Genomic DNA, 20,031 nt, shown 5'->3' with positions numbered 1-20,031 from the left:
GTAAAAAGATTCAATTCTGTTTGATTCAATGAATTAGACGAAGGTTAATTGAGGAAATTATTTTTATTCCGCAAAACTTAAACAAACAGTGTTTCTTAGTCTAGTATTGGTTTTACATAAAATATTATTATTACTACTACTACTACTAATAAGAAGAATTTGTATTATTATAAATAATGTCAATAATAATATCAATAACAGCAAAAATATTAACTTTTCTCCCACATTTATACCCCAAAATGTCTTTCTTATTTTCAAATAATTACATTATACAATTTGAAAGTGTTTTTTTTTCCTCTCACCCCATTTACATATAATTTTTAAAGTCGGTCCAGCTTTGCTACTCTGTCTAAACATCTTGCCCCTCCTTTTCCCTCACAATTTCTGGGTCCACCGATGTAAAAGGCCAGAAGAAAGTTATTACACTAAACACGTGATAGAGATTTTGAGTACTTTTCCTATTTCTCATCACAACAAAATCTTTTGTTGATGAAGCCAACTTTCGCAAGATATGTATGGACCTTTGATACTGCAACATTAGATCAATATTCATATCTAGTTTTTCGTGCCACATGAGTTCTAATTTCTTTCAAGAGAACTGCTTTTCTGATCCATGTAAGAAACCAATGAATCAAGAGCAACATCAGCATCTCCCATCCGCCTTTGCAGTGACAAATTTTACATATCCTTGACTATGGAAGGAATATTCTCCTTCCGTATTCATATATTAGCAGTTGAATGTGATTATTTTAGTAATGCGCGTATATTTATAACTATTAGCATTAAATATTCAGACATTTATTTGGCATGTTTTCGTTGTTCAGGGTCAACTAAATCTCGGATGTTTTCCGCCTGCCTGAAGCCTGCGGAGAGGCTGTGATTTGTTGTCAGGAAACAAAATTACTGTAACAACGCGAGATTATGGCGAGCGCTGACGAAATGGCCTTGCTGAGAGTTAATTCTCGCTGAGTGCACGGCTGGCTGGTTGCGGTTGTCGTATAACAGTGCAACTTGTTAAAAAACTGCTGACATTAGCGATAAGTTAAACATTAACTGCATTGTCTTGGCTATGTGTTGTTATCGCTTCGACACGGGAAGGGTGAGTATTACTTGGTCTCATCATGACATGTTATTTTGAGTCAGTTAGGAGGACCTCCCTCTTCTCTCCTCCTCAGTTTTCTCTGCAGGGTTGGCCCGTTGTTCGATCACCACCGACACAAACAGCACTATTACCGATTATTTAACATGTTTGCCGCGATTAACCTTTTAATTTTTAACCTAAAACGTCAGGAATAGGTTGTGTTAGCAAGCTCGGTTAGCTTGAAGTTAACGGTGCTTCCCAGGTTAGCAGAAGCAGCAGAGTGTCAACTGAGTTGCTACAAATGCATTACATTGTCATCTTGATTGGAAGATGCATGGAGCTAAGTACAAGGCAGGACTGGAAGAGAACTTGGGGTTTAGTGATTTAGATCAAACGATATTTATGCTTTAGAATGGCCCAGTCAAAGTCCAGTCCTTAATCCAGTCAGTGGCAATACTTGGAAGATGTTGTTGACAGACATTCTCCACTCAGTCCACCTGAGTTTAAAATATTTTTGCAATAATTGAAGCAAAATTGCCAAAAATTGCACCTTTCATTTATTTTTGATTTCTTCCTTCTTCTTTACATTTATGCTACAATATGTTGGTCTGTCACATAAAATCAGTGGTTTCAATGTAAAAGATCAAAGAGAAAAAATACTTTTGCAAAGCACTGTCTGCACCTGAGACAATCAAGAAACTCCATTTGAAATATTGTGTTATTTCAATTCTGTAACTTCTTAAAAAGTTACAGAATTGCTTTTAAGTTGGAGTAATCCATCACTACTCCCGAAACCTGGGAGTAGTGATGGACTCTGACCTGAACCTTCAGAGCCACATTAAGACAGTCACAAAGTCGGCCTTCTATCACCTGAAGAACATCTCCAGGATTAGAGGACTAATGTCTCAGCAGGATCTAGAGAAACTAGATCCTGCTGATGTGCAGTAATCAGCACATTGATTACTGCAAGTCCCAGAGGGTTAGAGTCCCAGTTAAACGACACTTAACTAAAGTCCTAATAGGGGTGCGGGTTTTAATGTTTTTATCTTTTTCAATCTTTTTCAAAATCTCTTTCTCACTGTTTATTCAATGTCACATGCTGTTTTTATTTTAATTATGTAAAGCACTTTGAAATGCCTTGCTGCTGAAATATGCTATACAAATAAAATTTGATTGATTGATTGATTGATTGGTGAATATGTGTTTTGTACCTGTAACATTCCTCAGTCACATTTCTTGCAAAACATAAACTCATAGTGCTGAATGCTTCACTTTTTTTCTTTGCTTTTCAGCTCAGAGGAAACAAATTTCTGACATCATGAGTCCTCCAGCTCAGCCGAACGTCTTCTGCTGTTGCCACAGAAAAATCTGGTTGCATTCAGCAGTAGAAGGCAAACACAACTGCTTTTCCTCCTAATTAGTATCTGCACTACGCTCCCTCCAAAGGATAACATGGAAGTACAAGCACAATGAATAGATACACCACCCTTAGACAGCTTGGAGATGGCACCTATGGCTCTGTCATCCTGGGTCGCAGTCTGGAGTCAGGGGAACTTGTTGCCATAAAGAAGTGAGAATGTAGAGATTATGGGATTTAAAAAAAAAAAGTTTTTTTTACTTGTTACAGATTTTCTACTTTTGTGTTGTGGTATATCATTGTACTTAATTAATACAAATGATTTTGGTGTTGAGCTCAAACTAATTAAACAGAAACATTTGTTTTTCAGGATGAAACGAAAGTTTTACTCCTGGGAGGAATGCATGAACCTTAGAGAAGTCAAGGTAAGTTTATATTGGACATATTTTACAGTTTTTCAATACCAAAGCAGACATTTGTCATATAAAAATGTTTTTACATAATTACAAACCAGAAAAAAATGTGTGGGATTTAAATGAATAATTAACAATTATTGACCTAATTTGTGCTAAGTGGTATTTCTTTATGTTAATGATTTTTTTTTTTTTTTTTGGACATCCCAAAAAATATTCCTTAACAACATAAATTTAAAGAAAGTACTGGTTCTACTGGCAGATTATTTAACTTATAACAAGACATAAGTTGTCTTCTTATAAAACTTATAATGGCAGATTATAAGGGAAATATTGTGCTATCGGAACTAGTAATTTTCATCAATTTTAAGGAATTATTAACTTAAAACAATATTTATGTCAGCTCTGGGTTAAATTAGGTTAAATATGTTTTTCAAGTTTTGCATCACTTCTTTCTGAAAGCATATGCATGTTACTTCCAACTATGTTCAGAATCCGTTTGGATTAGAGGTGAAACGTCCCTGTTTGCTTAATTGGACAGTCCCCTTAGAGTAAAACTGAGTGGGCAGAACTTTGAGATATTTGTTTTCATAAACAATAAAATATTCCTAAAAAGACACAACTGCAAAATAAACATGATCAATGAAATACATTGCAAATCTCAGAAATGCAGATCTAAAGAATACAGAGTCGTACTCACATTCTCACTGTATTTTGATTGGGTTTTCAGTATTTCAGTTGTCCTTTTAAGATGAACACCACATGTTGACGATTTACGTGTTATACTCTGATGTTGTTAGTAACTCAGCTGTCAAGTAACCCAAACCTTTCTCTTGTTTTGTTCCCACGCCAGTTCAAAATGTCAGAGTCCAAATTTCTTCACCCCAGCTCTCAGAGCAGCAGGTGATTCCAGCGAGCTCTTAAATTCACAAAAACCGCTGGCCCGCCCGTAGCACAGCAAGCCAACAGCAAAGTCAAGAAAATAATGCTATGTAGACTAGCCGTAGCATGCCACTGTTAGACTCCTTTTCACTTTCCCCTCCCTCCTAAAAAGTAGCATGTTCAATACATGAACCCAGTGCATTCACCCTGCTTTCAAGTTGTTTTATGTATGATTTTCCTTTTTTGAATTTTAAGCAAAAATCCTCCTTCGGCAGCAATAACCCCCTAAATCACACAGCGCTCTTAATCTGCTCTTATTTTATCCAGAAGCCGCAGGTCGTGCTTCTCAATGTGCTGCAATAAAGCTGTTTGCATTGTCCAGCATGATGAGATTTATTTAGTTTCATGTACATATTTTATTTTATTTTTTTTTACATTGCATTATGTATTGTTTTACTCTTTCAGTCCCTAAAGAAACTAAACCATGCTAATGTCATCAAACTCAAGGAGGTAATCCGGGAAAATGATCACTTGTACTTCATTTTTGAGTACATGAAGGAGAATTTGTATCAGCTGATGAAAGACCGGTCAGTATTTTTGTTTCTTTCTTTAAAAATGTCCAAATATTGAAAGTGTTTTTGTAAATTTTAATGTTTCCTAACAATTTTTTGACTTTTGCGCATTGCTGCAGGACACGTTTGTTCCCTGAATCGGCCGTTAGGAACATAATGTTTCAGATCCTGCAGGGACTTGCATTCATTCATAAGCATGGTATGTTTTTTTTTTTTTTACAACCAGAGCTTAATGTTAAGCAGGACTTAACACACTTGTTGTTTTAGTCTTGATGAGTTTTGCACTCGGTGTCTGTCAGGGTTTTTCCACAGGGACATGAAACCAGAAAATCTCCTGTGTATGGGCCCAGAGCTGGTGAAAATCGCCGACTTCGGGCTCGCCCGTGAGATCAGATCTCGACCGCCCTACACGGACTACGTCTCGACTCGATGGTGAGATTAAATGCTGTGCGTGTTTAATTAATGCAAATGAGTAGGATTTCAGGGTTTTAGTTGCCATGGCGTTTTTAACCAGGTACCGAGCTCCAGAGGTGCTCCTCAGGTCCACATCATACAATTCACCCATAGACCAGTGGGCGGTGGGCTGCATCATGGCTGAGCTTTACACACTCAGGCCTCTGTTCCCAGGATCCAGTGAAGTGGACACCATATTCAAGATCTGCCAAGTCCTGGGTACACCAAAGAAGGTAATAATTGGTGAAGGGAACAGAAACATTTGATTTAGATCAAAAATCAATAGAAACAAAAGAAAAAACTTCATATTCATTACCAATAACGGTAGTATTTTTTCCTAAGTTTTTTCTGATGAGGTCAAATAGTGTTTTATAATCAGCAACAAGCTTCCTGTTGCTAAAGTAAATGTTTTTAAAAACATTTGTTGCTCCTCTAAGTTTGGATCAACATTGTTTTGTCCTCATAGTTTTTTATAATGGAGTTGGGAAGAAAGACTTTTTTAACTCCTCTCGTATTCATAGAACCATGACCAGAGAGTTATTATTTTCTGTAATGAACCCAGCTGCAGTGGAAGTCTATAATATCCAGATGTACTGTGGCTTCTCCCTACAGACTGATTGGCCCGAGGGATACCAGCTGGCGAGCGCCATGAACTTCCGTTGGCCTCAGTGCGTTCCCAGCAACCTGAAGACGCTCGTCCCCAACGCCAGTCCAGACGCCATCCGTCTCATGACGGACCTGCTTCAGTGGGACCCCAAGAACAGGCCGGCCTCTGCTCAGGTACCGTCCGCCCGTCATCTTCCATTCTTGCAGCCAAACGATCTGAACAAAAGTTAACTGTTGGTTGAAACCCCCTTCAGGCTCTCAGGTACTCGTATTTCCACGTGGGCCAAGCTCTTGGCACCCCTCAGCAGATCCTGGAGCAGGACAGACCTCAGCCGGGTCGAGTGCAGCTGCAGCCTCCTCTGCAGCAGCAACAGCAGCAGCAGCAGCCTCTCCTACTGCTGAAGCCCATGCCCCCCACCCAGCCTCCACCTTCTAACCAGCACTGCACGCCCTCCAGGCCTCTCCAGCAGGTTGCGCCGCCCCCTGCATCCGCAGCTGCCCAGGCGGCGTCTTACCAGCGACACACGGGGCCCAAGCACATCCCGAAGCCGGAGCAGACGGAAGTCATGCCGCAGAGTCACCTTCCTTACATCGTTGACAAGAGTCTGCAGAGCAAGGTGAGTTGTCGGGTCAGATTTTAACCATAGCAGGCCTGAAATCTGGGTGTGGTGATGGACTCTGACCTGACCCTTCAGAGCCACATCAAGACAGTTACAAAGCCGGCCTTCTATCACCTGAAGAACATTTCCTGGACAAAAGTACTCATGTCCCAGCAAGAGCTAGAAAAGCTCATACATGTGTTTATCTTTTAGCAGGAGACAGGCAGCGCAAACCTTCTCAACTATCAGGTGAAGCCAAAGGGAGGAGGGCGGCGGCGATGGGGACACGGCACGGGACACCTCAAGAGTGACAACTGGGACAACTATGAAGACAGAGATCTGTCCTCTTTGAGCATTCTGGGGAAAAATAACTTTTCCTCAGAGAAGCGGAGGCAGGGAGAGGACGCTCTGAGCAGGTGAAGATGCAGTCAAGTGATTTACTCACCAGCTCCCTCACATGTAGAAAACAAAGCGTGTTTAGATACAAGCAGCTCTCGACTTTTCCCTTTTACAGGTACGGAAATGTTCTGGATTACAGTCGACCCAGTGGAAAAGAAGACACACCTTTGAACCTGAACAAGACCGCAGCCTATCAGGAGCCGTCGAGAACCGCCTCAGCCAAGCAGCACTACCTGAGACAGTCTAGATATTTACCTGGTAATAAAAGGATTTTTAAATACCTGCTGGTGTGATTGGAACCTGATGTAGTAGCTGCTTTTGAAAAGATCTTATATGTAATTATCAGAATGTTAGACCTGAAGAAATCTTAAATAAGGTTACATTTCTCATATAAAGTTATAAATTGGATTTGGAAGCTTTTAAGCTGTAGTTATTGCAGTTCTGGTTGAGGAATTAGGATGTTATTATGCTTTTATGTAGTGTAGTAATCAGCCCTGAGATGGATAAAACATCTCTTCCCTAAAGAGCGTAATAGTTTTCTTGGTGAAGTAAAGTTGAAACAGTGTTCTAACCTATCGGGTTTTGTCAATTCAACAAGGCTCAGCATAAAATTGAGGATTTCAGATGCTAACAACACCTGGTATGATGTTCACTCAGGTTGAAGGCAATAAAGTTAAGTAGCCTGTAGATGCAGATACGCACTACCAGAGCTGGTAAGTAATTAGCGAATAAAGTTATTATTCAAAAACAACCAATTAGAGCCAGGAGGAAGGTGCTAGCGCTGGCTGACAAGCATCTTTGTGTGTGCACTGCTCAATGTGCTAATGGTGGAGAAACAACATAGTATTACAGAAACACTGTTTATGCGCCATCATCTGTGGTCGTGCTAACTAGCCTTAGCATTCATGCAGCATGGCATGCTCTGTTCTAGAGAACTAGCTGGAGCTGCAGAGATTAAAGGATGGGGGGTGTGAGCAGCGTTTTTGGTGGATAAAACTCACTGCCTGCCTGCTCATGTTCATCACAAAATTTATGTGTTTGCAGTGATCCATAACCGTTTTTCCCTCAGGCATAAGTACAAAGAAGAACGTGGCCATAGATGCCAGTAAGGACTTCACTGGAAGCCATTTTTGGGGCGGCAGTAGTATACCTTTTGGAGGAACGCTGCCGAGCAGAGGAGCGCATGGTGATCACCCCCCCTTTTTCTTTCGCAACTTTTGCCAGTTTGTTGCCTCGAACTGCTTGCAAATAAATTTGTGTCTTCTTGTCTTTCATCTTCAGGTACAAATACAATCCCTGGTGGATACATCCCATCATTTTACAAAAAAGACGGTGGCTCTGCTGGCCACAGAGGAAGGCAGGGTACATCAGTGGAAGCAACAGCGTCAAGTGAGCTTTCTCTCTCTAATATCTGTTTGTTACATTACAGCTAGAAACTCTCATGTGTATTACCAAAATTTAAGGTGATGGAGCAACCTGGTGAAAGCTGAAAGCATGCATCTACTTGATATGAATCTTTCTTATTTTCTGTCGTTATAGATTATGCAACATGGCGGTCTGGTCGGAGTCAGATGAACCCCTCCACCAACGCGCCCACAGCCAACAAAAGCACGTCCAGTCTGCATCCTCGCCCGCCGCTACAAAGCATTCACGGCCGAACAGACTGGTCTGCCAAATACGGACACCGCTAGTGGCCTCCGTGGAGCTCAAAAATGAGCTTCAATAACTCTTTCGCTTCCAAAGAGTAGGCCTAGTTGTTTTATAACCCAAGCGTGTAAATATAAACTTTACACAGCAATAATTTTTGTTTCATAGGTGTACAGTGAATGCTTTTGAGTTGTAAACTATTTAAAGTATGACGAAATGCAAAGAGCCAAAAATGTGAGTGCAACCTCTGTCTTACTGTCTGTATTATAGCTGCTGTTGTGCTGCAAAGGTTATGCCTCAGTTTTGCTTCCCTGAATGCTGACATGTAAACATATAATATGCATATTACAATGGTATGAAACCTTCACTGTGATTTCTTTTGGGCTAATTAATTGTTGTTTTTTTACTTTTTGCATTTTGTTCAATGACAGTTGCCTTGCCAGTCAACTATTGTTTTGTGTTCATGTTTTCAGTAAAAGGATGTTGTAATTTTAGTGTTGATAAATTGCCATGTTGCATAAATCTGTTTCAGTAAAATGATGTTGAACCCAAACTTTAAGTCTCAAGTTATTAAGTATAAACAACATTTTGTGTGTCCCCATTTTCACACTTGATCATAGCACTTTAGAAGTGTTTCATTTTTTTTAATGGATGAGCCCAGGCTGCTGGATTAGGAGTTAATCTGGGTCTGTAAGGGTGCTGCGTCACTGAATACAACATACAAAACTACATTAAAAGGTAAGGCAAACTGCCACGTGCAGCGCCGCATTTGGATGTGTCTGAAGCTTGGAGCTTGACTTCCCTACGTTTCTCCTTTTGGCCTTGAGCTTGTTTGGAGGTTCTAGCAGGGGAGCGCAGCTACTGGTACACCGAAGGATGGTTGTCCGCCGCGGGGGGACGTCGTCCGCTGCCACCGAGCGCAGAGCTTCGGGAGGGACACATACGGAGCAGTGAGGGAGGAAGGGGACACCCGCCTAGCCAGCCAGATCAGCCGAATCAACCCTAGCGATCAATGGGGTGACAGATGTCGCAGCCAGATCGCCCTCACATCCAAGAAGAGACGTAGCACCGAAACCTGTATATAGACGGAGGAAAAACTACTAAATAAATAACGGTACTTAACTGGAAATTGTAGTTGTATTAACTGTAATTTACGTAACGTCACGTAAATAATCATACTAGACATGATCCTTATATTTCTTTATGTGTAAATAATGACTAAAAGAAGGCAACTAGACATTTATCCATGATGCTTTGCGATAATGTGTAAATTTACCATGTTGCTATTGGATCACTTCTACCAATCACAGGCTTTAGGAGTTGTACACGCCTCCATTTTTTTTGTTGCGTCTTTATATTTTGAACCAAACTAGTTTCTTCTTCCCAGTTCGCAGCTTTGAACTGTGCTCTGTCCAGCTTTTTTTCGTCAAAAAGAAGTTTTTGCACTTCTGTCTTTTATTTTTGTTCTACGTTCACTTACTTCTAGATTCAAAACTCCGCTGTCATGTCTGGAAAAGTTATTCTGCACTATTTCAATGGAAGGGGGAAAATGGAGTCAATCCGCTGGCTTCTTACAGTTGCAGAAGCGGAGGTTTGTTAAGGCAGTTATATAAAGTCATCTAAGGTGTATTTGATACTGTCATGAAATGTCTCATTATACTGCTTTGTGTTTACAGTTTGACGAGTATTATCTGACCGACAGAGAGCAGTACTTAAAACTCCTGAATGGTGGGTTAAACAATAATGATGGACTCTATATGACCTGCGCAAAATTTATATATTTTTTATCTTAACTGTTCATCTTTCACCCGCATGTGTTGCATTGTATGCGGAAACACTGTGTTGAAAAGAAAAAAAAAAGAAGGGCTGAGAACATTGTATGTCTTTTTATGTTTTTTTATTGCTGGGAGTGGTGACCTGGTGCTTTGTTTTCTCTGCAGAGGGGTCACTCATGTTTCAACAGGTTCCTCTGGTGGAGATTGATGGCCTTAAACTTGTGCAGACAAAAGCAATCCTGCACTACATCGCAGAGAAATACAATCTCTACGGAAAAGACATCAAAGAACGTGCCATGTATGATCCAGCTCTACCACATGCTAATCTAAATCTGTTTATTTTGTCATGTTTTAATCTTTCGACACATTTAAACTTCCCCATTAGGATCAACATGTATGCAGAGGGACTGATCGATCACATGGAAATGATCATGGTCCTCCCCTTCGTCACAGACACCAAACCCAAACTTGACAATATCCAGAGCAAAGCAAAAGAGCGCTACCTGCCAGTATTTGAAAAGGTATGCTGTAATAACTCACTTCTTACAAATGTTAATCATTCATAATTAGGGTAATTAAGTCAATAACTTTTCAGGCACTTACTGGACCCGTGTACCTGGTGGGAGGAAAACTAAGCCTTGCAGATGTGCTCCTGGTTGAATGTACTTTGATGCTGGAGGAGAAATTTCCTGATATCCTCAAGGAATTTCCCAACATCAAGGTAAGTCTGGACCTACAAAGTCTTGCAAAAGTGTTCATACTTCCTTTACTACCTTTTTTCATTATTAAGTCAGTAATGTGTAGAAACATTCTTTTGCCGCTATCATAGCCACAAGTATTTCTGGCTATGTCTCTCACCATCTTTATTTATGTAAATTCTGACCCGTTTTTCCCATTCAATAGTTCGAGTTCAGTCAGATTGGTTGGAGACATTTTTTAGGAGTTGACACAAATTTCCAGTGTCATTTAAATATTGAAATTATATGCTTAATGGCTTGTTTAATAGTTAGTCTTCATCTGTATGTAGGAATTGACATGTAGGCCAAAAAGCTGATGAGTTGAGCCAATCTCTTTCCATTTGCAGACGCAATTTTCAGATTTGTGTTTGGAAACCGTTCCTCTCGCATCACAGCAATTCACCATTTTATCTCATAAAACACATTGTTTCTGGTTGGAATGTTACAAAATGTGCAAAAGTTCAAGCGATGTGAACTCTTCTGCAAAGTACAATGCCTCAAACATTTCTTTCCTGTTTTCCTCCACAGTTATAAGCCCTCACTACTTAAACTGTGTTGAATTTAAAAGTTTTTTTTTTTTCTTTTGCATTTTTCTGTCCAGTCCTTCCAGGGCAGAATGATTCGAATCCCAGCCATCAGCAGGTTTCTGCAGCCGGGCAGCAAGAGGAAGCCGCAGCCAGATGAAGATTATGTCAAGACAGTCAAGGAAGTGTTCAACATCACAGGACCCTTTCCATAATAATCTCTTCTAACAAAATCTGGTTCATTAATCAAGAAAGCACTAATAAACCTAATCATGTGAACATCTCTGGTGTAGTTGTGTTGATAACACCGAACTGAAAAACTAATCTTATTAACAGGAGTTGATTGGTGGAACCTTTTCAAGAAGGTGTAAAACTAAATAAATGGAGAAGTTTTGAGATAACATCTCAGAGGCTGTTGTGTTTTTGTTTTTAAACACAGGCTTTTAGAAAATTATATATAAAAAATATGCACTGTACAAGTCAAATTTCTTCAGTTTTTGATTCTACAAATATTTTAGACATAGATCCTTATTTACCGTTTCACAATTGCAGACATGTTAGAATTAAAAGTTACAGTTTCAATTATTTAACATTTCTGATCTTTATTTTTATTTTATTAACGGGTATGAAATACAACAAAAAAAAACAAATGCAGTGTTTAGAAGTATTTGCCACAACAATAAGTAAATTAGAGTTCATTAGCATAATTGTGCTTACAATCACACGGCCTCACATACAGGTCATGAATAAATTCCTTTTAAAAACTCTCATAAAAATACAGACTTGGTGGAATAGCTTCCTTTTGTGAAGACTTGCTTGTGGAAAGTCAAGAGTCGTCTGAGTCTGGTCAATACAGTTTGGTCGGTTACATTATGGTCAGCAGCAACAGGCGAAACACCATCAGCAAGCTGAAAAAGAGAGAACAAAACAGGCAATCAGCAGATTTGTTTCAACAGTTCATTGCAAAATCAGCTTTTCTGCAAGATAAGCAATTCTGACTGACCTTAGCCCCGACATAATCCCCGCCGGCATTAATTTCCCTGATTTCTTGTATCTCATTCCCATGATGACTGCCAGCAACCCAGAGGAGGCTGAAACACAGACCGAGATCAAGTTTGTGAAATGAAAGAAAGCCCCGGAGTCGAAGCAGGAAAAACACGTACTTAACACATTACTTTTGTCAGTAAATGTATTCCTAAAGAGGAACTCATCCTCATGGAATTCTGACCAAATCTTTACAAGTTCCACACATAAATATTAAACACATTTTGCTGAAATGTATTCGGGGGGTTTTGTAGAAATGGCAGTATCTATGTGTCGCCTTTGTGGAGAAACTAGCCACATGAATTTACTCAGGTATGATTTTGACTCATCTTTCCATTCAAACTGTTCACTGTCCCTTGAACAAATCTTTTGATTATTTTCATTGAATGTCATAAATCTTTCATGAAGCAGTTGGTGGCTCTCAGCAGACACACACAGCCCTGATAAAATGATTATTGTTATAGGTTATTAGAATGTTTTTTTTAAAAATTACTTTTACTTAATTTCAAAACATTTTCTAAGTGACATACTGTAAATGCTGTACAGTTTGGTTGAAAAACATTTTTCTATTAGGGAGAAATCAGATTAGTATAGTTTTTCCCCTTTAAATTTTCTTTCAACTTTCAATTTTCAGTTCAATTTCATTGGATATTTGGAACATAAATTGGGAAAAGGTTAATTATTTATCATATTCTCAGGTTTATGTCATAAGGCTATAATTTTAACAGGCACTGTAGATTTTACAGGCCCTAAATGTCTGTAAACAGAGCCATCAATATATTATGCAACAAGGTTGCAAAGGTCTTGAGAGGGCTCTTGGTCGTTTCCCCAACATGTTTCTTCTGTGAGGCTTTGGTGATTAGCAGTCCTTTAATGGGCCATAAATTAGGTCTAAACTGTCTTATATTGACTAGCGCTGATTGGAGGGAAAACTGCTTTGACAGATTCGACAAGTTTTTTTTTGCTTTCAATGCATTTTTGCAGCTTCTCTTCTTCATATTTTCATTAACCATTAACTGTGTCAGTTCACTTCATTACGCAATTTAAATCAATAAACTTACTGACTTCTTTGCATGTGTGGATTAGGCTTTCTTGATTTTCTTTTTAGCCAAGATAAGGTCCAATTAACATTACCAGGGCCATTAGAAATATAAGGTATACTAACCCAACAGCACCAGGATATCTTTTGGGTCATTGGAGACGTTATAGGCTCCATACGCAGATAATCCACCAAAAACTAAACCAGCAATCAGGGACATCACACTACCTGCAATCATTTAAAGACAGCGAGGATAAGAAAATACATAACTTTGAGAAAGAGTCCTATGAAAATTCAAATTCAAAAATACTTTATTGATCCCAAAAGGAGATTAAGTGTTGTAACTTATTAATTCATCTCAAGTCTTCAAAAAGTTATTGTAAATTAATTGAAAATTAGTACAATTGAAATTAGTACGTTAAACCTTTTCTCTTATATCCCATAAATCCACCAAAAATGGTGGCTGCAGCATAGCCGAAACCAATCCAGTCCATTGCCAGTGCGGAGCTGCAAACACAACGTTGACTTTTTAAATTGTTTGCATGAGGAAAGGAGTAGAACAATCAATAATTAAATTCACACACACACACACACACACACACACACACAGTCCGGCAACAGGCTTAGCTAACTCTGAACATTGAGTATCAGTTGAACTTCCTTAGCATTTGGAATCTCTAATCTACGTAGTACACAGGATTAACAGCTAGATGTCGCTGTTTGTCTTTCAGTGATATACGCAAACTACTGCAGAACAACCGAGGCTAAGACGAAGAAATAGGCTATTAATAAGGCGACTTCTTTAGACACATATTCTTGTCTTACGGCAAATAAATAGCTCCCAGATGGCTGAGAAACTCTTTCTTACCCGTCGTCCAAATCAAAGATCAGCACTGACAGATTTCAATTTGTGGTCCTACACTTCCTGCCGTTGCTGCTCACCTACCAGACTGCGCATGGCAGATTTGGTTAATGTTGTGTTCGCTGACCTTCATCAAAATTGGAAATGTGACTAATTAGTTTATTTGCTACCCGAACCAGCACCAATTTAAAACATCTCTGATCTACAGACGCTTACTGTAGCGAGCTAACTTCAGTACAAAATGTTAATATTAAATTCTTGTTCAGATTTTGATTTATGTTTGGACCTGTTACTAAATAAAAGAATTACATTTTCCTACTGGATATCTTATGGTTTTCAATCAAAACTTATTTGCCTTGAATGAATTCTCCTATGCAAAAACATAGGTCTTTACATTAGATTAGTTTTCTTTCCTCTTTTTTCTTACCTTTGATTTATTTTGTTTGTATTTCCTTTTAACTCATGTAAAGCACTTTGAATTGCCTTGTTGCTGAAAATGTGCTATATAAATAAAATTACCTTACCTTACTTAAAATAATTGGTGTTGTGATCATCTTTTTGTCAGTCCTTCTGACCTAGTACCATCTTTTTTTTTATCTTTTGAATGCTGATATCGAATCATAAGGAATAACATTCATGGTGGAAATAGATTTGATATGATTTATCATGGGCTTCTTGTTTTATATCACAATAACCTAAAATTTTGCCAGTAAATTATCTAAAAAAAAAGAAAGGTAACACATAGAATTTAATTCCCCAGAAAACAAAAAAATCTTTATTTCCGTCTGATCCCAAGGTTCCACACCTCAAACCACATTAAAGGTTTCATTGTTTAATAATAGTCTTCAAAAAAGTATAAATCAAAGCATTTTTAGAGCAAAAAAAGCCACTATGAGCTGTAGACAACATGACCACAAGCTGCTGTAAGAGTCGAGTCCAGCAAAGCGGCCTGGTGCAGTCACCTGGTGGAGAGGAGCCACTGTGGCCCCACCAAAGAGAAGGCACACGTTTCCAAAAATCTGATGGCATTTAAATACCGTCTACAGAGTTTCCTGACGATGTTACAAGTCCGCTCTTGTCAGGATAAAAATGAGTATAAAATGGCTGACAAGGATTTATTTTTTTTTTAAGGAAGGATTATTCAAGTGAGGTATCAGAGCGACATGTAAAAACGATGCGATTGCTGTACTAAGATGAAGAAAACAAAAGATTAACAGTAGAGGAGGACAAGACTGCTTACAGATAAAGTGACAAGTGGAAAATGCAATGGTTTTCTCTTATAGTAAACAACAATGGACAAAGTGCATTTCTTAATACAATGATGTGATAATACAAATGGCTTTGAGTGCACCTGCAATATATACTGGTATCATGGCTTTGTCAGCATTTTGTTAGGTAAATACTTTCACAAGAACTGTAAGGTGGTGTAATAAATGTAATGAAACTGGATACTGAAATTAAAGAAAAGAAGACAGAAGCAAATCTAAAGCTGTAAATCTGAGCTAAAAACAAATCACACAAAACACAGAGAGACACTCTCCATTCGACGTTATGGCAAACACCAGCTTTTGGCAACGACTGACACTTTAAAGGTTTGAGTAACATTTTACACTGGTAGAACACATTTTGCATCGTCCGCGCACATTCCTCCATGCGAGCTCCGTGACAAAGAACTGTGCTCGGAAACAATCCAGCAGATTGCATTCTCAGCTTCTTCACATTTGCACGAATAAATGTGAATCTAGCGCTACATTCGCAGTCACGAGGAAACATTTAAAAAAAGGACGTCAGCGTGAGTATTTAAGTACGGTAAACAACGCAGCTGGTGTCGTGTTCATGGACCCGCGCGGGGGGGAGCTGTGTGCCGTTTTGTTCTGCCAGTGTAAAAACATCACTTTGTGTGATAAAAGTGCATATTCCTCCAGATATGGGACTTGGCTTAAACGTATTACAACTGGTACTGATTAGTCAGTGCACTTAAGTTATGACTTGTTTTTGTTGTTTAGGTAACTAGCTCACTTGGCTTTTAAAAAATAACATGATCTGTATATATTGCCAAAGATTGATGGACAAACTGCATGCAAGAATGCTAATTTGGCAAAATCTAATAATGTTAGAATATTTTTTTTATTAAAATTTTGAGAAATGTATGATGTTGCAATAAATCTGTTTTATATATATATATATTTCTTTTACATAAAGGTTCAAGTATCTATCAGTGTCTCCGGTCAACAGCTGGACAGTCGAACACTCTTGGATCTCATCAAGGTGCGGCTCTGCATCTGAAACACACTGAGCGTTTCTGCGATACAAGAAAAGGAGCACCTCGCTCCGCGTCTTCCCCGTGTCTCACCATGGCAGTCGTCTCCCCTGCAGCTTTTAGGGAGAAATGTTCACCCAGAGCCAGCCCAGCAGCGTCCCGTAAACCCAGGTTCTCACGTAAAGTTTTCTGCCGTTCTCCGTCAGCAGCATTGGCAGTGTTAGCCCTCCCAAAATTAGCGCAGAGGGAAGGGACTTGGAGAGGTTCAGCGGAGAGATTCTGCCCTCGCCGGGGAATCTGCCCTTTTTATCCGGATCCTCTGACTCGTAGAAATCTGTCAACATCCTTTCAGGAAAGAAGAGAAAAAGAAAGACGTAAGGGTCTCTTGGGGGCGGGGGGTTCATGCTGTCGGAGAAGAGCAAGAGGGAATGAAAATAAAGTGCAAAGTGAAAGGAACTGGGCAGAACCAGCAGTTACAGCACAAACACAGGTCAGGCTTTTTTGTTGCTGAGCTGGCAATGAAATCAATTATTTTAATCCAATGAAATGACTGACTTTGCTTCTTTTAGGAAATAAACTCCATTCTTTTCAACAACATGGGAAGCTTTAATAACATATCTTCAGCTTAATTCAAAAAATATTATAAAAGGAAGTTTATTTTATTAATACAAAAATTTAAATGTTTCAAGTAAGGGAAAAAAAGAGTAATGGTTCCATTTGTGACATAAGAAATCAGCTTTTAAAGGTAATGCTCCCTTTTAATTTAGCAGGAGCTTAACAGCGTTTCAGTTCAGTCATGATCCAAGAGACTTGAATTGAGATTTGATTTCCAGAATGACTGGAAGTTGTCCCGAAGATCTGAGCTGCAATGCATAGTCATGTATTAGAGTGGCCTAGTTAAAGTCCAGACCTAAATATGATTGATAATCTGTTAGAAAGTTGATGTTCACAGACTGTGTCTACCTAATCTGGCTGAATTGTTTGCTTTTCTACAATGTCTACATTGTTTCTACAATGTATTGAATTAATAGAATAGCAAGGTTAAGGTCAACATACTATTCAGATTATTATTTGCATATGCAATGTTTCGTCACTACAACTATGGCATATTTTGTGTTGTTCCAATACATAAAATATCCCATCCCTATAAAATACCCAAATCATTTTTTGTCAAAAGTGATTTTTTTTTTATGTCTAAATTATATTTTAGCAATAGAAAGTGGTGGATTTTTTTTTTGTTTGAAAAGACTTAGGCCATTATCTTAGGAAGGTGACAACATGGGGATTTGTTGTAAAATGACAAAATGTTTGGCAAAAGCGCTACATATTTCTGTAAAACCTAATTATAAAGTGAAGAATTTGAAAGATCTAAAGTTAGATTTTTAAAATAAAGTAGCAATTCTCTTCCACATACAGTTAAAGTTTGGTTCTTCAAAAAATAAAATAAAAATAAATAAATCACTCATACTTCACGAGGACTGATCTGCACATCAACACACACTCACCTGTCCTTCATTTCGAAACGGTTGTGCATCCACCTGCGGAAAAGCTCGGGCTCTAATGGGATTCCCTTGATGTCCACGCGGTCGAAGTGGATGTGGATGCGGGGACATTCCTTGCATAGGAATTCTGTCAAACATAAAAAATAAAAAGAGGCTAAACAAAAACAGGAAGTCCCTTTCAGCAAAAAGGCACGTACAGCGAGCTCTTAAATTCGGCGCGGGGCGACAGTGATGGAGTGGAGCTGCTGCGATGCGGAGCTGAAACAATCTGCAGCCTGAGGACAGGAAGAGCAGCGAACAAGGCTGAGAACATGTAAAGAGCAAACATCTTGATTAGTTCATTAGCTTCATCTTTATCGTCCATTTTTAATGCTGCAATGCAAAATATTTAGACATTTTCAACATGAAGCCTCCAGCCAAATTACTTGCCCGGTCGATCGGTGGAGAAACAAAAGTCAGAGTGCCCTAGAAGGTCACACGTAAAAGCGTAACTAAGAGTTGAGGCTCAAGGCTACACGTGTATCCCCCTGAGAACCTCAGGTTCCTGTTTCCACAACATGCAATATTATCAGGAAATGTGCCGCCGAAGGCCAAAAGAGGAAACGTGATCGAAGACCACAGCGACGCGCTGCTTCACCGTTAGAAAGAGCATCTATAACACCAGCTGCTCAGATTTACACCGGCCTTCAGACACAACATACGGCAGCTTAATGATTATCCATAACTCAAGTGAGATACCGAGGCTCCGGAGGAGCAACAAACAATTTAACTAAAAAACACGTGACGTCGACAAAATGCAAGGGAAGGCAGAGTTGGAGCAAACAAATCTCCACAACTTAAACAACAACTACATGGAACAGAAGAAGGAAACCAACGCTCTACTCTGGAGAGCCAAACATCACCTCATAATCTAAATAACATTTACACACTTTAAGAAAGAAAGTCAGAGGTGTCAATCAGTAGAAGCAACAAGTACTTCATTGGAACATTTTTAATAATAATAATAAAAAAAAATCTATTGATTTCTTCAGTAATATGCATTTTTAACAAACTGAAAAAAGAAAAGATTATTTCTTCCACTATGATAACCAAACTTAAATGTTGTTTAACTTTTAATTGACAGAATTGGAAGAATAAAGTTTCTCTGTAGGATTATTTAGTCCCCGAACCCCAAGTAAAACTTTTAATCAGCAGGTTTTCACTACAATCTGAGCTTCAAGAACTTACAGCAGATATAAGGGGAAAAAAGTCTAAATTTGGTTACTAAGGTTCCCTGGAGACCCAAGATGTCATGACTATGCAGTAGTTCTCCAACAGTGAGCTTTATTAAACTTTCTTTACCGTCATGCTCATGGGTGTTGGCCTTAACTTAGACTTATTACACCACACTTGTTTGTTGCAGTTCCAGTAGATTTAAACATACATCTACTGTTTTGACTGTAGATAAGGGCAAGTTTATGTGACGTCTGGGTTTTCCTTCTGGACTTGTTTTCCCTGATCTCAGATAAGTGGGAGACAATGAAGGACAGATGGGTAACTCCAGTCAACTTCTGTGAGATTTTTCCACGTGACATGATGCTACTGTAATGACAGGGTCGTTTAAGGTTTTTTAACACCAGCCAATAAATGTGAAGTGCGTTGGTGTAGTAAGTGTAGTAAACACCTCCCAGAGTTATAAAAGTAATAAAAGTTAAGGGGAAAAATACAAATCATGACTTTGGATCATAAAGACAGTGACTCTAGAGTCACATGTGGACAATTTCCTGTTACAAGCTTTTAATGGATGTCAGGAGAAGGCACAAAAATCAATTGATCTATTGTGTTACTCGCTAAGCAACATCATCTGAGCAAGAACCGTGAAACATGTGCTTTGTGTAAAATAATTGAAATGTAGTAAAAAAAAAAAAAAAAAAAAAAAAAAAAAAAATACACACACACACGCATTCAGTCCAAGGAAAAACTCGCATATCTACTGCAGGGCTGAAATGATGAATCGATTATTGAAATAATAGTCAGCTACTTTACCAATTGATTAATAGAGTATGAAGACTCAAAAAAGGCCATTTACTAAAAGAAGAACATTATATTCAGAAGAGCAAAAAAGCCAAAACTGTACAAAAATTATATTTTCTATTTAGAACTCCTCAAGTGGCATAGTTTTAGCTTCACCCAAAATAAATTTTGTAAATAAAACAACAAACAAACAAAAATAAAAATTAAAAAAAAAAAAAAAAAAAAAAAAAATTTTTTTATCCAAATTTTAAATTTAAAAACTTTAA

The 20,031-nt window shown here is 38.6% G+C and overlaps 4 protein-coding genes across 6 annotated transcripts in view; 2 read left to right on the top strand and 2 right to left on the bottom strand.

The window, feature by feature from the left end:
• The first annotated feature begins 910 nt into the window (after window positions 1-910).
• Window positions 911-8,562, top strand: mak (male germ cell-associated kinase). 3 transcript variants are annotated; one of them, XM_015060214.1, is made up of 14 exons: window positions 911-1,099; window positions 2,374-2,651; window positions 2,809-2,863; window positions 4,199-4,320; window positions 4,425-4,504; window positions 4,605-4,737; window positions 4,820-4,991; window positions 5,371-5,538; window positions 5,619-5,981; window positions 6,180-6,379; window positions 6,478-6,620; window positions 7,432-7,548; window positions 7,644-7,751; window positions 7,902-8,562. In XM_015060214.1, the coding sequence occupies exons 2-14, from the start codon at window positions 2,551-2,553 to the stop codon at window positions 8,051-8,053; spliced, it is 1,914 nt and encodes a 637-aa protein (XP_014915700.1). In that variant the 5' UTR covers window positions 911-1,099; window positions 2,374-2,550; the 3' UTR covers window positions 8,054-8,562. The 3 variants fall into 3 exon arrangements, with proteins under 3 accessions (XP_014915700.1, XP_014915693.1, XP_014915709.1); XM_015060207.1 differs by having other exon boundaries at window positions 6,177-6,379; XM_015060223.1 differs by lacking the exons at window positions 911-1,099; window positions 2,374-2,651 and adding an exon at window positions 3,720-3,754 and having other exon boundaries at window positions 2,812-2,863; window positions 6,177-6,379.
• Window positions 8,563-9,362: 800 nt separating this feature from the next.
• On the top strand, window positions 9,363-11,448 carry gsta.1 (glutathione S-transferase, alpha tandem duplicate 1). The gene is made up of 6 exons (XM_015060182.1): window positions 9,363-9,600; window positions 9,686-9,737; window positions 9,950-10,082; window positions 10,170-10,305; window positions 10,380-10,505; window positions 11,123-11,448. The coding sequence occupies exons 1-6, from the start codon at window positions 9,514-9,516 to the stop codon at window positions 11,258-11,260; spliced, it is 672 nt and encodes a 223-aa protein (XP_014915668.1). The 5' UTR covers window positions 9,363-9,513; the 3' UTR covers window positions 11,261-11,448.
• Window positions 11,449-11,627: 179 nt separating this feature from the next.
• tmem14a (transmembrane protein 14A) lies at window positions 11,628-14,109 on the bottom strand. The gene is made up of 5 exons (XM_015060194.1): window positions 13,997-14,109; window positions 13,553-13,635; window positions 13,255-13,356; window positions 12,049-12,136; window positions 11,628-11,953 (listed from the first exon to the last, which is right to left on the bottom strand). Exons 2-5 carry the CDS (start codon window positions 13,620-13,622, stop codon window positions 11,911-11,913), a joined length of 303 nt encoding a protein of 100 aa, XP_014915680.1. The 5' UTR covers window positions 13,623-13,635; window positions 13,997-14,109; the 3' UTR covers window positions 11,628-11,910.
• A 2,071-nt stretch (window positions 14,110-16,180) lies between these two features.
• The window catches only part of agpat5 (1-acylglycerol-3-phosphate O-acyltransferase 5 (lysophosphatidic acid acyltransferase, epsilon)), a 13,624-nt gene continuing 9,773 nt past the window's right edge, over window positions 16,181-20,031 (bottom strand). The window contains exons 7-8 of the mRNA XM_015060172.1: window positions 17,756-17,879; window positions 16,181-16,595 (exon numbers count right to left, since the gene is read on the bottom strand). Of these exons, the coding sequence (XP_014915658.1) occupies window positions 16,370-16,595; window positions 17,756-17,879 (350 nt within the window). The 3' untranslated portion in view covers window positions 16,181-16,369. The remainder of the gene's footprint in view (window positions 16,596-17,755; window positions 17,880-20,031) is intronic.

Source organism: Poecilia latipinna, unplaced genomic scaffold, assembly GCF_001443285.1.
Source record: "Poecilia latipinna isolate Pla-1442-1.1 unplaced genomic scaffold, P_latipinna-1.0 Scaffold67, whole genome shotgun sequence".
Lineage (NCBI taxonomy): Eukaryota > Metazoa > Chordata > Actinopteri > Cyprinodontiformes > Poeciliidae > Poecilia > Poecilia latipinna.
The sequence above is the reverse complement of the archived record's forward strand: the minus strand, read 5'-3'. Positions and strand labels throughout refer to the sequence as shown.

Coding starts and splice junctions, on each gene's coding strand:
- tmem14a (XM_015060194.1), bottom strand. CDS start 13,622: ATGGACTGGATTGGTTTCGGCTATGCTGCAGCCACCATTTTTGGTGGA. Junction 13,357..13,552: donor TATGGGATATAAGAGAAAAG/GTTTAACGTACT, acceptor AAATGATTGCAG/GTAGTGTGATGTCCCTGATT. Junction 11,954..12,048: donor GGGATTATGTCGGGGCTAAG/GTCAGTCAGAAT, acceptor TCTCTTTTTCAG/CTTGCTGATGGTGTTTCGCC.
- gsta.1 (XM_015060182.1), top strand. CDS start 9,514: ATGTCTGGAAAAGTTATTCTGCACTATTTCAATGGAAGGGGGAAAATG. Junction 10,083..10,169: donor GACATCAAAGAACGTGCCAT/GTATGATCCAGC, acceptor CTTCCCCATTAG/GATCAACATGTATGCAGAGG. Junction 10,506..11,122: donor AGGAATTTCCCAACATCAAG/GTAAGTCTGGAC, acceptor TTTTCTGTCCAG/TCCTTCCAGGGCAGAATGAT.
- mak (XM_015060207.1), top strand. CDS start 2,551: ATGAATAGATACACCACCCTTAGACAGCTTGGAGATGGCACCTATGGC. Junction 4,321..4,424: donor TATCAGCTGATGAAAGACCG/GTCAGTATTTTT, acceptor GCATTGCTGCAG/GACACGTTTGTTCCCTGAAT. Junction 7,549..7,643: donor GCCGAGCAGAGGAGCGCATG/GTGATCACCCCC, acceptor TTTCATCTTCAG/GTACAAATACAATCCCTGGT.